The 17,880-nt window shown below is 34.6% G+C and overlaps 1 protein-coding gene across 12 annotated transcripts in view; it reads left to right on the top strand.

Annotated features, from left to right (window-relative positions):
• The window catches only part of Lyst (lysosomal trafficking regulator), a 233,208-nt gene that overhangs the window by 50,026 nt on the left and 165,302 nt on the right, over nt 1–17,880 (top strand). For all 12 annotated transcript variants that reach the window (XR_010051247.1, XR_010051246.1, XM_063260084.1 and 9 more), the window contains one exon: nt 467–665. Coding sequence is in view for 10 of the 12 variants with exons in the window: in XM_063260084.1 (XP_063116154.1) it covers nt 474–665 (192 nt within the window). In the remaining 2 variants the exon portion in view is untranslated. The remainder of the gene's footprint in view (nt 1–466; nt 666–17,880) is intronic.

Genomic DNA, 17,880 nt, shown 5'->3' with positions numbered 1-17,880 from the left:
TTTTTGGTATCAGGAATTGAACTCAGGACCTTGCACTTGCCAGGCAGGCCCTGTGCCACTGAGCTATATCCCTGACCCTATGTTTGTGTCTGGATTTCACCTCTCTTTGTCTGCTTTGCTTTATTGTTTTCCTTAGTCTTAAAATATCACATTGTCCTCTGTTTGATTCAAATATGTAGTAAGAAGTAAATTGTGGTAACTAGCTAATAGGCACTCATTAGTGTCTTCTCTGTAGGTACCTTTGCTTACCTTTTCCTAGCTGTAGTCAAGCATTGGAACTTATTTTTGCTGTGCAGGAATTGTTATAAAGTAGGTTAGAACTATACCTGAAAATATGGAGGGTAGGAAACCATTAGCCAGTGATTTTAAGTCAATTTTCAATTAAAAACAAACAACAAAATACATAGTTTTAAAGTATGCTTATATTTATCTTTCTAATCTTTTTTTTTTTAAATGTTTGTTGTAGTTCGGTCATGAGCACCGACAGTAACTCACTGGCACGTGAATTTCTGACTGATGTCAACCGGCTTTGCAATGCAGTGGTGCAGAGGGTGGAAGCCAGGGAGGAAGAAGAAGAGGAGACACACATGGCAACCCTTGGACAGTACCTTGTCCATGGGCGAGGATTTCTGTTACTTACCAGGCTGAATTCTATCATTGACCAGGTAATATTTTCATCTCAACTTTCCATCCACATACTATGCTTGACTATAGATTGATAATTTCCAGGTTACTTAAGTTTTAAGAGTCTCTGAGATGAAGTCCTATTTTTTTATATCATTCTAACAAAAAAAATAGTAGACCCATTTATGAACATACTATTTGGATATTTTTTATTTTTTTTAAATGTCTGGAATATTTTAGAATTATAAATGGCTTTTCTTCTAAAAATTGTTTCACATTTTTAAAAATTCTAATAACAGTAAGATTAATATGATTATTAATACAGATATAACATAATTCAGAAAGCATATGAGTTTGCATTTTCAATAAAGAACAAATATATTTTTGAAAAGTTTAGTATAGGGGCTGGGGATTTAGCTCAGCAGCATAAGCACTTAAGCACCTGCCTTGCAAGTAGGCAGTCATGAGTTCGATCCCCGGTACCAATAAAAAGGAAAAAGACAAAAAAAAGAAATCTTTGAAAAGTTTAGTATGAATTGTATTTAGGGACTTTGCTAATTCTAGAATGAAAGCAAAGAATCCTCTTATGTAAACTAATAATTATGGAGTCTTTTAGCTTGTATACATCTAATTTTTATGAATTTTTAGGTTTTGCTGTTTCCTTGTTATAGAATTAACAGTTTTAAAGTTAACTGGGACTAGAGAGGTTTTTTTTGTTTGTGTTTTTGTTTTGAGAGTTTTTTTTTTTAATCTAACCATTTTTGTAGAAATAATGCAGACAAAGTTAACTTGAAGCTCAAATGAGATTTATGTCTTTATTTCATTTTAGCAGGAAACTTTTATTTTATTTTATTTTACTTTATTTTATTAATACAACAGAACAAGACAGAACAAAGCAAATCGAGACAATGCAGTGAAATTGGTATAGAACTTCAGGGCAGGTTACTGGGATAACAGTAATAGGTTCTGTAGCATATCTCGTTATCTTCACAATATTTGTCCAGTCAATTAGAGAAATCAAATAAAAAACAGAATATTATAAAACCATTAGGAAGAGACTATTGAATAGAGTAAAACAATCGTAATGAAACAAAACAGTAAAACAAACATTTGCCTTCAAACAGAAGATGGAAGGAAATCTCCCGCATTTGCTATATTGCATACAGTCAGCCTCCAAAGAAATGCTCAGACCTCTGTCCCCAGTTGCTAATGGCAGGGAGGGATGTTTGATTTCCAGCCTGTGTGCCAGTAGGCTCACGGGAGCCGCAGACAGGGTCTCCTCCTGGCTTGCGCCCAAGGAAGGCACTTAGCAAGAGGGCGGACAAATTACCTTCTTGTGCAGCTGCCTGGGTTCCACCGTGGCCGGTTCTCCAGGAAACAATTTTATGAAGGAAAAACTCTAATGTCTACAGCAAGGGACTAAATAATGTAGTTAGGTGTAATATTTCAATTATCTTGACTTGGAAAGATAGAGTTTGATAGCATCAGTATGATGATTTTTTTTTTAACATGAATGTTACTGGTTGTAGATGTGTATTTAGCTATCACTAAGTAAAACCTCTTTGCTATTAATGAATTTTATTGATTATATATGAATAAATATGGAGACAAAATTAAGCAATGTCTCTTTTTACTGTAAATAAGGAGTGTAACAAATATCAATGATGAAGCATTTATATACTGTAGTATCTACCTGTCATGAAGTTTGCCAGGACCCTTGAAGGTTTTAGGCATTAATATTGTTTTTATTTTTTATTTTTTAACTTTTTTTTGTTTTAAGGAGTTTAAGGCAAAAGAGGACAGGACAAAGCAGATCAGAACAGAACAATGTAAGCAACACAGTATTTCACCACAAGACAACCCTATATTAACAGTAGCTACCATAATGTCTCTTTCTTTGAAATAGTTGAGTATACCTTCACATACAATAGCGTCAAGCATAATAAAATAGTATAAAACCATTCAAGAGAAGGAAAGTATTACAGGACATTCAGAACCAAATAACAGAAAATGAACAATGGCTACTATATTATCTCCTTTTCAATAAAAAAATTTGTTTATACTATCACACATATTAAAATCCAGTAAGATACAACATGATAGAACCAATGGAAACAGATGAAAAAAAGCATGGTAGGACTTCAAAGCAAGATGATATTAAATCAGCAATGGCTGTCATAATGTCTTGTTTTCTTCAATAGCTGTTCATACCATCACACATAATAAAATCAAACAAAACAGAATAAAACCATTCCAATGAATGAAACCATTATAAAGCTTCAAAACAATGTAATGGGGAATCATGATTACCATAAAATCTTACGTACTCTTACCATTTCTTACACTAGGGAGACTATATGGTATTTATACATGTGAGTTTGATTTATTTCACTTATGAGTATGGTCTCAAGCGTCCATTTATTTATAAATATTTCAATGTGATCATTGTTTATAGTTGAGTAGAAATTGAAAGGGAAGCAATTCTTCCTAAGTTATTCCTGAAAACAAATATTACTCTAGTACCAAAACCTGAGACTCAACTAAAAAAGAGAACTACAGGCTAATCTCTCTAATGAACATAGATGCAAAAATCCTCAATAAAATATTGACAAGCATCAACTGGAAAAATTGATGTAGCAAATCATCAAGAAGATTATATACCACAACCAACTGGGCATGCAGGGATGGTTTAACGTACATAAATCAATAAATGTAATCCATCATATCAATAGAGCCAAAAGTAAGAATCACATGATCATTCTATAGATGCAGAAAAAGCTTTTGATAAGGTCCAACACTCATTCATGATAAAAACCTTACAGAAAATTGGAATAGATGGTCTTTACCTCAATACGGTAAAGGCCATCTACGACAAACCAACAGCCAGAATCAAATGTCCAAAAACTGAAGGCCTTTACCTTAAAATCAAGCACAAGACAAGGATGTCCCTTATCACTGCTCCCATTCAACATAGTACTGGAGATACTAGCCAGAGCAATTAGACAAGAGAGAGAAATAAAAGGAGTAAAGATAAGAAAAGAGGAAGTTAAATTATCATTATTTGCAGACAATGTGATACTCTACATAGAAGACCCCCAAAACTCCATTGAAAGACTCCTAGATATAATAAATTCAGCAATGTAGCTGGATACAAAGTCAATACTCAAAAATCAATAGCATTCTTACATACTAACAACAAAATCACTGAGAGATAAATAAGAGAAGCCACACCTTTTACACTAGCATTCAAAAAAATGAAATACTTAGGAATTAATCTCATGAAAGAAGTAAAAGATCTACACAGGGAAAATTATAATGCCCTGAAAAAGAAATCAAAGAGGATCTCAGAAAATGGAAAGACATCCCTTGCTTATGGACAGGAAGAATAAATATTGTGAAAATGGCCATTATCCCAAAATTATTATACAGATTCAATGCAATCCCAATGAAAATACCATCAACATACCTCATAGATCTAGAGAAATCACTCCTAAAATTCATGTGGAACCAAAAGAGACCTAGAATAGCAAAGACAATTCTAAGCAGCAAAGGCAAGGCAGGAGGCATCACAATCCCTGACTTGTAGTTATACTACAAAGCTACTATAATAAAATCAACATGGTACTGGAATAAAAACAGAGCTGAAGATCAGTGCAATAGATTAGAAGATACAACCACAACTACAAACATATTCAACCACCTTATCTTTGATAAAGGGGCCAAATATGCTCACTGGAAGAACAACAGTCTCTTTAATAAATGGTGCTGGGAAAAACTGGCTCTCAATATCCCAAAAACTAAGACTAGGCCCATGCCTATCACCATGTATTAACCTAAAATCTAAATGGGTCAAAGATCTGAATATTAAAACAGAAACACTAAACCTATTGGAAGACAAAGTAGTTAGAAATCTTGAAGACATAGGGGTAGGTAGAGAATTCATGAACACAAATCAAACCACACGTGAAATACTTCACAGAATCAACAACTGGGATCACATCTTGTTAAACAGTTTCTGCATGTCAAAAGAAACCTCCAGCATAGTGAAAGGAAAACCCATAAACTGGGAAAAAAATCTTAGTGAACTCTCCCTCAGACAAAGGACTTCTGTCTAAAACATATGAAAATTTTTTAAAAAATCAGACCTCTGAAATTCAAAGACCCAATCCAGAAATGGGCGATGAATACACAGTTCTCAGATGAAGAAATACAAATGGCAAACAAATACAAGAAAAAATGTTCATCATCATTAGTCATTAGTGAAATGCTATTCAAAACAACACTGAGATTCCATCTTACTCCAGAAAGAATGGCCAGGATTAAGAAAACTACCAAGAACAAATACTAGAGAGGCTGTGGAGAAAAAGGAACTCTCCTACACTGTTAGTGGGAGTGTAGACTGGTGCAACTACTGTGGAGGTCAGTCTAGAGATTCCTCAAAAAACTGGGATTGGAAGTCCCATTTGTTCCAGCTATTCCACTTCTAGGCATATTCCCAGCAGAACTGAAAACATCATACCACAGTGATACATGTGCACCCATGTTTATAGCAGCACAATTTGTAAAAGCCAGATCTTGGAAACAACCTAAGTGTCCATCAACTTAGGAATGGATAAAAAAGTTGTGGTAGTTTTATACAGTGTTGTTTTTCATAAATTGATATTTTCAAATATGTATATTTATGTAATTTTTCTATAAATTTTAAAATCAGAAAAAAGTATTTAACATGTACATAGTAATTTTTTGTTTTGAAATTTTTATTAATATACATATTCTGCTCTGTTCATTTTCTTATTATATATTAAAAATTCAGTGCTGACCATCAGAAAATGAAATACCCAGGAGTAAATCTAATAAGACACATGCAATACTTCTGTATGGAATTTTGTAAGACATTTTTGAGGGAAACTAAAGGAGACCAAATAAATGGAGAACTATAATTTCATTTGTTGAAAGAGTCATTATTGTGGAGATTTTTTTTTTACAATTGATATGTAGATTCTAGTGCAGTCTCACTCAAAATCTCACTAGTTTTTTTAAAATAACAACATTATCAAGCTGAGAAATACAACATGTGCCTAGCATGTGTGAGGTTCTGGACTCAGTCTCTAGCACTTCAAAACAAAACCCAACCAAAAAAACAAGACAGCATTATTGAGATACAATTCACATTGTAAATTCACTCATTTCATATGTACAATTCGGTGTTTTTTAGTGTAGTTATGTGCACCTGTCCCCATAGCCAATTTTAGAGTATTTTGATCACCCCATCGTCACTGTCCTCTTCCTTCCTCCTTCTAGCTCTAGTAATCACTAATCTGCTCTCTGTCTGCAGATTTTTCTCTTTTAAGCCATGATGTACATTACTAAGTGATCAAAATCATTTGAATTATTAACAGCAAGTAGTAGTTTTTCTTGTAGCATTTTGCCAGTTTTCAGTATTAGTTATTTTAAGGGAATATGAAATACTGTCTTATTGTAGTTTTAATTTGCATTTCTCTGTTAACTCATGATGTTGAGTACTTGCTCATAAACTTGTCAGTCATTTGTATACCTTATTTTGTGAATGTTTAAGTTTTGAGTCATTTTTAAGGGCAGATTATTTATCATCTACTTGCAGTAATTCTTTGTGTATTCTGCATGTAAGTCTGTTACATTGCAAATGTTTTCTTTATAATTATGGGACCAGTTTTTAAAAATATAATTTGTTATCATTTAATGTATTAGTAAATAATTTAAATTATTTGTAACAGCTGAAAAAATATTTTTTCCTATGGTAACTTTTAAACAATTCTTTCTTTTCACCTATTTACTTTTTGGAATATCCATAGCAATGACAGAAGGAAGAGTAGATGTTGTGAAAACAAATAGTCATTTTAAATTAGGGCTTTCTTACATGATAGTTCTACATTTATAAGGTCACAGTTCAATAAAGTTTAACAAGTATTTTAGATGAAATAAAATAGATAGGACTTAATAATTTTGATTGTTTCAGTTAGGAAATGGAGAATGATCATTTGAGTCTCTGGGGAATTAACTGAACAAGACTTCATTATTTAAGATGGAATTAAAACATGAGATACAAGGCTTTACATTTCAAGAGGAACTTTAGCTTTTGTATCTATTCTTCTCATAAGTAGGACATTTCTTGGGCAATAACATTGTAGGGAAGCAATAACATTTCACCCATCCATTGCAGTATTTAGACTTTATATTTGGCCCTTTTTTGGGTACATAAATAACTGTAGTAAAGTGTAATTTATAAATTAGATACAGAAAGATATTAATAACAATAATGAAATAATACAGTAGGCATATCAATATGCTATAATACCTGTTTAAACACATGAATTAGTCATGCACCTCAAGATCCTAGAAAAACAAGAATAATTACAAAAATCAGAAATTAATGAAACTCGGCCTACAAATCAGTGAATCAAAGAACTGGTTCTTTGAAAGAATAAGCACAAGATAAACCCTTAATCTTATCAAAAGAAGGAAATAATAGACCCATATTAATGTAGTTAGAAATGAAACAAGAAAAAGCATGACAGAGACTGTCAAAATCCAGAAGATTATTATTAACTACATCCCAATACTGTACTACAATAAATTGGAGAATCCAGAAGAAATGGATAGATTCCTCAATATATATGAATTACCAAAACTAAGCCAAGAAAATATAAAAAGTCTGAATAATCCATTAGTAAGCAATGAAATTGAGGCAGTAATAAAAAATCTTAACAAGAAAAGCCCAGGACCTGATCAGTTTACCACTGAATACTATAAGAACTTCATGGAATATGTAATGCTATTAGTCCTCAAACTTTTTAATGAAATTGAAAGGGAAGGAATAGTCCTAAACTAATTCTTGGAATCTAGCATTCCTTTGATTTAAAAAGCAGACAAGAACTCATCTAGAAAACTGCAGTCCAGTATCTTTAATGAATATAAAGGTAGAAGTCCTCAACAAAATGCTGGAAAACATAATGCAGCCAATCATTAAAAGATCATGCGCCAGATGCAAATTAAAACAATACTGAGATTCCATCTCACTCCAGACAGAATGCCTGCTATCAAGAAATCAACCAGTAACAAATGCTGGTGGAACTGTGGGAGAAAAGGAACCTTTTCCACTGTTAGTGGGAGTGTAGACTGGTGAAACCATTGTGGAAATCAGTGTAGAGATGCCTTTAAAAATTAGAGTTAGAGGTCACATTCAACCCAGCTATTCTCTTTCTGGGTATCTTCCCAGGAGAATTAAAAACATCATGCCACAGCAGTATATGTGCACCCATGTTTATAGCAGCACAATTTGTAATAGCTAAATCTTGGAAACAAACCAAATTTTCCATCAACTGAGGAACAGATAAAAATGATGTGGGTTTTTAAAAATATATAATACAGTACTTCTCAGTAAGAAGAATAAAAGTGAGACTTCTATAGATAAAAGGGTGCAAGTCAATACCATACTTACAAACGAAGTAAATCAGGCCCATATGTGTAAAAATTGCATTATCTCACTAGTGTGCAAAGCTGAATGAGTAAAATCCAAAATGTACAATAGATATTGTGAATTGGAAGAAACAGTTTAATAGAAAAGAGAAACTCACGGGGAAAAGGAAAGGAAGGAAGAGAAAAGGGAAATATGTATGTGTATGTGGGTGTATACACACACACACAAAATAATTGAGATAGTTATATAGCTAGTTTCTCTTAGTTCATTGAAAAGAAAGATTTGTGCTAATATTGTTTGGACAATATTTCATGCCTATATCTTGTATTCTGAATATATACAGACAACAAATGCAATGTGCTAATTATTATTACTATCCTACTAACCTGTTTTGAAATGTTTTATTATTTTTACTTTTTTTCTCTTAAAAAATAAGACCATACACCATGACCATGTGGGTTTTATCCCAGGGATGCAAAGGTGTTTCAACATACACAAATCAATTAATGTAATGTATCACATAAACAGAAGCAAGAACAAAAGTCATGTGATTGGGGACCAGGGATATAACACAGTGGTACAGTGCCTACCTAGCAAGCACAAGGTCCTGAGTTCGATTCCTGTTACCCACCAAAAAAAAAAAAAAATCACAGAACAGAATGGCTATGGTGGCAGGATGGAGGTTATAAATGGACTCAGCAACATGGACTCCCACTCTCCAGGACTAATCTGGCTACAGCCATTGATGAATGCCCAACACTGAGTCCCTGTATGGCATTATTCCTTGGGAGGTCAGCCTGTGACCTGGTGGCAGGTTGATTATAATGGACCACTTCCATCATGGAAGGGACTGTTCTCTGTCCTCAATGACATAGATATGTATTCTGGATATAGATTTCCCTTTACTGCACATAGTGCTTCTGCCAAAACTACCATCCATAGACTCAGAGTGCCACTGTTGTGGAATTCTACATAGCATATTTCTGACCAAGGAATGCATTTTACAGCCAAAGAAGTGAAGCAGTGTGCTCATGCTTATGAAATTCACTGGTCCTACTGTATTCCTCACCATCCAGAAGCAGCCAGATTGACAGGCGAAATGGTCATTTTAAGACACAGTTATAGTGCCGGCTAGTTGGCAATAACTTGCAGAACTGGGGTAAGGTACTTCAAAAGGCCATATATGCTTTGAATCAGTATACACTATATGGCACTGTGTCTCCCATAGCCAGGACTTATGGGTCCAGGAATCAAGGGTGGAAGTAGGACTGGTACCACTAACTGTTACACTTAGTGACCCACTAGCAAAATTTTTGCTTCCTGTCCTCATGGCCTTATGTTCTTCTGGCTTAGAAGTCTTAGTTCCAGAGGGAAGAAGGCTTGTACCAGGAAGCACAACAGTGGTACTATTGAACTGAAAGCTAAGACTTCCCCCTGGTCATTTTGGTCTCCTCATTCCTCTGAGGAAACAAGCTAAAAAGAGAGTCACAGTGTTTTCAGGGGTGACTGATCCAGATTATCGAGGAGAAATTGGACTACTATTGCACAGTGGAGGAAAGGAAGAATATACATGAAGTGCAGGAGATCGCTTAGGCACTTTTTAGTACTGCCATGTCCCGTTATTAAAGTCAATGGGAAACTACAACAAACGAATACAAGCAGGATGGAGAATGGGACCTGGACAGAGCCTTCAGGAATGAAGGTATGGGCCACTCCATAGGAAAGAATCAAGACCTGTTTAGGTGCACGCTGAAGGACAAGGAAATTTAGAATGGGTATTAAAAGAAGATGGTTCGTGTGTGTGTGTGTGTGTGTGTGTGTGTGTGTGTGTGTGTGTGAGAGAGAAAATAAAACTTTATGGAAATGAATGAATTGAAAGAAAAGTATGCAATATATGTACATGACACAATATACAGTGAGGTTGGTATACAAGCAGGTGTCTTGTCATGTCATATGTAAAGCAAAATTTGCTAATCTACAAGGCTTGTAAACACAGTTCAACTTTTTCAAAAACTCAGGTTGAGGGGCTAGGGATTTAGCTCAGCGGCATAAGTTCCTGCCTTGCAAGCAGGCAGTCGTGAGTTCGATCCCTGGTACCGATAAAAAGGAAAAAGGCAATAAATAAATAAATAAATAAATAAAAACAAACTCATGTTGACAAGTCTTTGAAAATAGATATCAATAGGAAAGATAGCATCAAATTACACAGAATACAAAAAACCCACACAGAAATTGAAAAGCAAAATAGTGCAAAACTCTTAATAGTAAAAATTATAAAAGTAAGATTTTTAATGGCCTATTCCTCCCAAAATTAAGGATAAAATATAACAGCACAAACTCTAACGGTACTTTAAAGTAAAAATACATTTTGATCAACCATGCTTAATTAAGACTTTATGGACTAAGCTCAGACACTCAGATAAAAATATCTCATTCTGGCAGCTCAGTATTTTAAAACAGTACACATAAATAATCTACATAAGTGATATATTAAAAACCTCATAATGTATGTAGTTTGTCATACTTTCATCTAGGATTTGATCTTTTTGGAACATTTGTGAGGAAACATTGACATAAAAGTTTATATTATTTCTACAGAATTTCACTAAATGAAACATCCTAATGGGGTTTTCAAAATAGGCTTACATATATAGTTGCTTCCCAGTGATGCTTTTTGATTTGACATTAAAATATATATAGTCATGTACTTAACATGTGCACTGAATCTTCTTGCACATTGTTTATGGACATAGACATTCTCCCCAATTAATTTCTTAATGTCTGTGTAATGAAGACTATTGCTTGCATACATAGGGTTTTTACACTATGGCTTCTTTTGCGTATTTGGTAATTATGTGTACTGCAAACTTTACCAAATTCACACATGTGCAGTTCCTTTCTATTATGAGTCTTTTCATGTCTTTGACAATGACGGTTTCTGCTGAAAGCTTTCCCACATTCCTTACATACGTAGGGTTTCTCTCCAGTGTGAATTCTTTCATGAATTTCACAATATTCATGGCTGCTGAAAGCTTTCCCATACTGCTTACATACTTAAGGATTTTCTGTATGTTGAGTTCTCTCATGTCTTTTACAAATGGTAAATGTGATGAATGCTTTTTCACATTTCTTACATGCATAAGTTTTCTCTCCAGCATGAACTCTTTCATGTAATTTACAATAACTCTGTGCACTGAAAGCTTTCCTACATTGCTTACATACGTAAGGTTTTTCAAAAGTATGAAATCTTTCATGTAGTTTACAATAACTCAGTGTGCTGAAATGTTTCCCACATTGCTTACATACATAAGATTTCTCACCAGTGTACTTTCATGTCTTTTACAATGCCTCTGTGTAATGAAAGCTTTCCCACATTGCTTACATACGTAAGGTTTCTCAAAAGTATGAGATCTTTCATGTAGTTTACAGCAACTCAGTGTGCTGAAACGTTTCCCACATTGCTTACATATATAAGGTATCTCACCAGTGTGAGTACTTTCATGTCTTTTACAATGCCCCTGTGTACTGAAAGCTTTCTCACATTGCTTACATACATAAATTTTATCATCAGTGTGAGTTCTTTCATGTCTTTTACAATACTCCTGTGTACTTGCTGAAAGCTCTCCCACATTGCTTACATACATACTTTTTCTCCTCCATCTCAGTTCTTTCATGTTGTTGAGAAATAGTATATGTGCTTAAAGCTTTCCCACATTGCTTACATGGCAGAAGGTATACCTGCACTGTGATTTGTCTGATACATCTGAACATCACTGGGTTTACTGGAGGCATCCAAATTTTTTGGACATACAAACATCTTGTCTCTAAGATGAGTTCTTTCCCTAAGACCAGAGCAGGGTTTCTCATACTGATCATGTTCACATGGTTTCTTGCCAGCCTCTGTCCTTGCATGATTCTGAAAGGATTGTAAATCATAAAAGTTTTTTTCTAGTTTCATTACATTTAAACAGCTTCCCTTTAAGTTCAAAATACTAACCTGGCTTTAATCCAGTGTGAGCTCTGATGGGCATATTTAGTGAAAAAGGCTGAATCAGAAGCTTTCTACGAGAAAGACGTTCAATTGGTTTTAAACCACATGGTTTCATATGGACATTAACATCTTGAGTGCAGAGGAAACATTCTTTATGCTGATTCCAACCTTTACATTGATGGCATTTCTCAGTGTCTTCATTTCTTAGAATTTTGAAGTAGTTATTGCACTCTTCTTCCACTTTCTGGTTATCCAAGAGTCTTCCCATAGTCACAATGTTCTGAAAGGTTTCCTCCATCACATCTCTGTAGAGCTTTTTTTGGGATGCACTCAGCAAAGTCCACTCCTCACTGGTGAAGTTCACAGTCACATCCTCAAAGGTCACTGACTCCATTGCACAGCTTGAGGATCTCCTAGGGTCTTTCCTATATAGGCTGTAGCTGGTAGAAGTCACACAAAGCAGCCCATCCAGCTAGGGTCCTCTCCGCAATGTCAAGAAGATGGTTCTAAATAGCAGATATGACCCTGTCATCAGCTACAGAAAAAAAGACTGTACTTGTACTATTTCTCCTCTAATATGGTTCTAATATAATATGTTGATATACTTAATACTGGTTTTTAAGCATTGTTAAACCTGTGTTATAATGTTGATGTTATGAAATGATAGGAGTACGCACCAACCAAAGAAAACTTACATTCTATTCTGGTGAGGGAATTAGTGTGTTTCCTTTGTATGCATGATAATTATAATATGTTATGCACAATTATATGTGTGTCTTTGTATCTGGAGCCTGGCTTAAAGAAATGTGATTGTTGCCAAGTTGACAAGGGGTGGATTGTAGTGGTTGATCATGTCAACTTGAGATGTTTAGAAGCTTAACAAAATTGGTTTTAGCTGTTCTACACCCAAGGTGTAGAAGAACCTCTTTAGGGTGGCTCATTGCCTGGATGGTATAAAAGGAAAGGAGGAAGGATGGACAAGATTATGTTCTTCAGAGGAGCTCCAGTCTTTGCCTTTGGCTTGGACATAGTTTCCTGGCTTCTAGCACAGACTCTTTGGCTTCTGCCTTGGACCCTTCAGCCGTCCAGTATAGACTCTTTGGCCTTCCATTGTAGACACATTGGCCTCTTGGTGTGGAATTTCATGGACACTGCAGTGAACTCCAGATCTTGGCATGAATCCTGGGCCTCCATCATGCAGATGCCCTCTGCATGCTTCCTCATCCAACTCCGTGACTGACCGTCACCAGTCAATCTTATAGTTTCTTATGCATTTGTTTATCTTGTGTTATTTCTTTCCTCTAGTAAAACCCTAACCCAGAAGTACTTTTTCTCAATCTGATAAAAACCATTTATGACAATCCTACTGCCAGTCTCATACTAAATAGAGAAAAACTGAAAAATTTTCCTCTAAAATCAGGAACAATTTAACGATATCCATCCTTTTAACCAGTCCTATTCTCTTTAGTACTGAAAACTAGCAAGAGCTGTCAGGCAAAAGAAAGAAATATATGGGATATGTATAGAAATGAAAAAGTCACATTACATTACCTTTTACATAGAAGACCCAAAAGTTCTACCAAAAGACTCCTAGAACTGATAAACAAATTCAGCAAGGTGGCAGGATAAAAAATCAGTACACAAAAACGGTAGTATTCCTGTTCACCAATAATGAATCCACTGAGAAAGAAATTAGGAAAATTACTATTCAAAAAAATTTAAAACGTAGGAATTAACTAAAAAAGAAAGTGAATATAGGAACCAACCCACAAGTTTGTCTCTGACCCCGGACAAACAAGGATGAAGAACAAAAAGACATAGAATTAACTTAGAAAGTGGGGCCAGGGGACTCATACCTCTCTTAGACAAAGAAGCCTGAACATTTGGCTTACCTTGCTTTTTATTCACTTAGACATATGAGCAAGCAATTAGAGTAACACAAGACATTGGCTTCTTATTATCTCTAGTATATTACCAGGTAAACAACTGAATCTTAGCTGTGTTGACTTTTCCTGGAATTTGCAGCATGCTAGCACTCCTGAACACTACTAAAGGAGCACAGCTTGCTACCTTTCTTCCTTGTGCTCACATGGGAAGTCAGTTAGGCCACAATCTTCATTATCTAGTCTCGTACAAGTAAAATACCTCAGTAATGAAATCCATAGTAATTTGAAAGAGAAGATAAAATAACAAAAAATGAAAGAATATCCCCTATTCCTGGATAGGCAAGGCCAGTATTGTCAGAATGGCCATACCTATTTCCAAAACTGATATATAGATTTAATGAAACCTCATTCAAAATACTAACAGCATTCCTCATAGAAGTAGAGAAAACTTTTGTAAAGTTCATATGGAAACAGAAGAGATCCAGAATAGTAAAGTCAATCCTGGGCAATAAGAATAAGGTGGGAAGCATCACAGTTCTGGATTTCAGGATTACAAGTTACAGTACAAAGCTACAGTGATCAAAAAACAGCATAGCACTGGCACAAAAACAGACATATGGATCAGTGAAACAGATTAGGGATGCAAAGACAATCCCAGGCATATTCAACCACCTGATCTTTGACAGAAGGGCCAGAAATATACACTGAAAGAAAGCCTCTTTAACAAGTGGTGTTGTGAAAACTATCTATATACATACACAAGATGGAATGTAGACTTATATCTCTCACCATGTATGAAAATAGTCAAAATGAATCAAACACCTAAATATTAAACAGAAAGACTGAATCTGATGGAAGATAAGATAGGCAAAACTCTTGAAAACATCAGCACAAGCAAGAACTTCCTCAACAAAACTTCAGTTGTACAAGAGAGAACATCAAGACTCAATAAATGAGATTATACCAAATTAAAAACCTTCTGCACAGCAAAGGAAACAACCAACAGAATAAAGAGCTAGCTTAGAAAATGAGAAAAAAAATTTTGTCAGCTACCCCTCAGAAGACAAATGCCTAGAATATATAAGGAACTAAAAACTTAGCTCCCCACAAATAAAAGACACAGTGAAAAATGAGAAACTGAATGAATAGACATGTCCCAGAAGAAGTATACATGGCCAATAAATACATGAAAAAATATCCAGTATCTCTGGCTGTTAGAAAAATGCAAATTAAAGCAAAATTGAGATTTCATTTTACTCCAGAAAAAATGTATATCTTTGAGAAATCAAGTAATAACAAATGCTAGTGAGGCTGTTGGGGGAAAGGAACCCTTCTGCATTGTTGATGGTAATGTAAACCACTATGGGAATCAGTATGGAAATTTCTCAAAAAACTAAAAATTTCATTTAACCAAAATCCCCTTCTAGGTATCTTCCTGAAAAAGTTAAAAGATATCCTATTAAGACGACACATAGTAATGTGTCAACTCACATATAGGTAAATTTTGGAAGCAGCCTATATATTCATCAGCTGATGAATGGATAAAGAAAATGTGTTTATACACAATGGAGTCTTACTCTGTTACAAAAAAGAATAAATTTTCCTCATTTGTAGGTAAATGGATGCATAATGTTAAATGAAGTAAATCAGACACACGAGCTTAAATATCTCACGATTTCTCTTATATGAGAAATCCAAAATATTAGTTGAAAGAGCAGAATTAAACATAGTATTAGGAAAAATGAGATAGAACTTTTGCAAATAGAAGGAGAACCAAGAGATAGAGGGGGAAGGAGAAGAGAGGAAAGCAGAAGTAAAAAGAATATGTGTTTATGTACATGTACCAACACCCCAGTATGCTTGTGATGATTGTTTACTGTAGGTATATACTGTTAAAAAATCTTATGAACTGTTTAGTTTTGAAATTTCTCACTTAATGTTTTTGGACTGTGCTTAATTATTGGTAACCAAAACCACACAGTGAAATCAACCATATAGGGAGCTCTATTATATCTTATTTTGTTAATATCTGTTCAAACTTTGTGCCATTTTAAAGGTTAGATATTTTATCACCCAGTCATAGTTCCTTATTCTGGATACAAGCCTTTTTTAGTTGTAAATGTTTTCTTTATAGCCTGCTCTTTCATTTCTTTTTTTTTTAATTTAAAGAAAAGGAAACAAAAAAATACATGGAGATAAAAAAAGGGTAGAAATAATACAAAATGACAGAAAAACAAACGGTAAGAAATTGCTGGTTGATAAGTTACACATTGTCATCTTAGAAATAGCTGTTCAGGTTATAGAATTAAAGTATTTAGAATGACATTCAAAAAGTGACACTACAAACCGTTCTGCTCTATGATCGAACAAAAGCTCAGTAATATGGTTATCAGTCCTACACATTTGTTTTACATCTCAAAGAGGGTAAGATTAAACATATCAAAACAGAACAAAACAGTGAAAAAAACAATTTAAAGAAATACAGATTTCAAAGCAAGTCCACTGGAGATCTTCATTATCTATCTAACTGTCTCTAGTTTCTTACAAATAGTTGTCCCCATCTTCACCCACTTTATATACTTATTGCATATTATAGAACTAATCAAATCATTACAGGATGATGAAGTCTTTTTAGGTCCTCAAGTTCCAAATTAGGGAAGACAATAATAATTACCATCGCATCTCTCATTCTCTTCATGATAGCTGTCCCCATCTGTACATATGCTGAAGTTGAACTCAAGAAACCAGTCCAATGTCCTTCTAATCAGCGAAATAGTATTGCTAGAATTTATATCATAATGCTACAAAATTAGCCTCGTGTTTCTTAGCATCTCTTCCTCAGAGTATCTGTTCATTACATCTTGCATTATATAATCTGTTCCCATAAATAATTTTTAAAAAACTATGTGTGAATTTCTACATATATATCTATCCTCTCTGTATTATAGGGAAAACCAAGTCATAGCAAGACAGCAAAACAATTTCCTAGAAAAACATGCAATGGATAAGACATATAAGACCACAATATAGATGATCTTCCGTAGTTACTATGTTTTCTCTTGTTATTTTCAATAGATTTGTCCACAACACTGGCTTATTATAGTTAAACATAGTATCACCTACTTTCATAAAAATTTAATTTTGACAGCATTGTAGGATTTGGGAGCTGTTACTAGTTAATACCAGTATGGATATCCTTTACATCTTGTCATCTTCAGAGTAGTTGCCTCTACTTTTAGGGTTGATACTAACAAGCATACCAAATTCAAATAAAATCAGCCAAGGCCAACTCATAGTCTTATGATTCAGATTCAATTAAGATCAGTCATAGTAAGACAATGTAAGTAATACAGGATTTCAGTTTAAGTTAATAGGACAGTAAGGATAGATACCATGGTATAACCTGCTATTTTGGGGTCAAGATGTCTGTGCCCTCAAATCTGACATAAGTGGACAGACCAGAACAAATTAAATTCAAACTAAATATGGCGATAAGACTACTGTCTTTTAAATCCTTATACACTATTAACAATGACCTCTGCCTTTTTTTATAGTGTTTCAGAGCTGTCTATACTAAAGACTATAGCTTACCGTCTCTGCTTCATGTCTGCTACTCCACTTTTCTGCTTGTCCACCTTATTCCCTCATTCCACTGTCTGCCCGGTTCATTGAGGCCTCTCTGCCACTGTTGCTAGAATCCTGGTATCCCTTCCTCTCTTTCTCTGTAATGTTCTTCAGCACTCTCTGTAGGGTTGGATTGGTGGCCACGAACTCCCACAGTTCCTTCTTGTCTTGGAAGCATCTTATTTCTCCATTAATTTTGAGAGAGAGTTTTGATGGGAATATGAGCTTTGGTTGCGTATTATTTTCTTTCAGGACTTGGAATATTTCTCCCCACTCCCTTCTTGACTAAGAGTTTGTGT

The sequence above is a fragment of the Cavia porcellus genome, unplaced genomic scaffold (genome assembly GCF_034190915.1).
Source record: "Cavia porcellus strain 051 isolate PalLab524CR breed Dunkin Hartley unplaced genomic scaffold, mCavPor4.1 scaffold_13, whole genome shotgun sequence".
NCBI lineage: Eukaryota > Metazoa > Chordata > Mammalia > Rodentia > Caviidae > Cavia > Cavia porcellus.
This window is presented reverse-complemented; position numbering and strand designations above follow the sequence as displayed.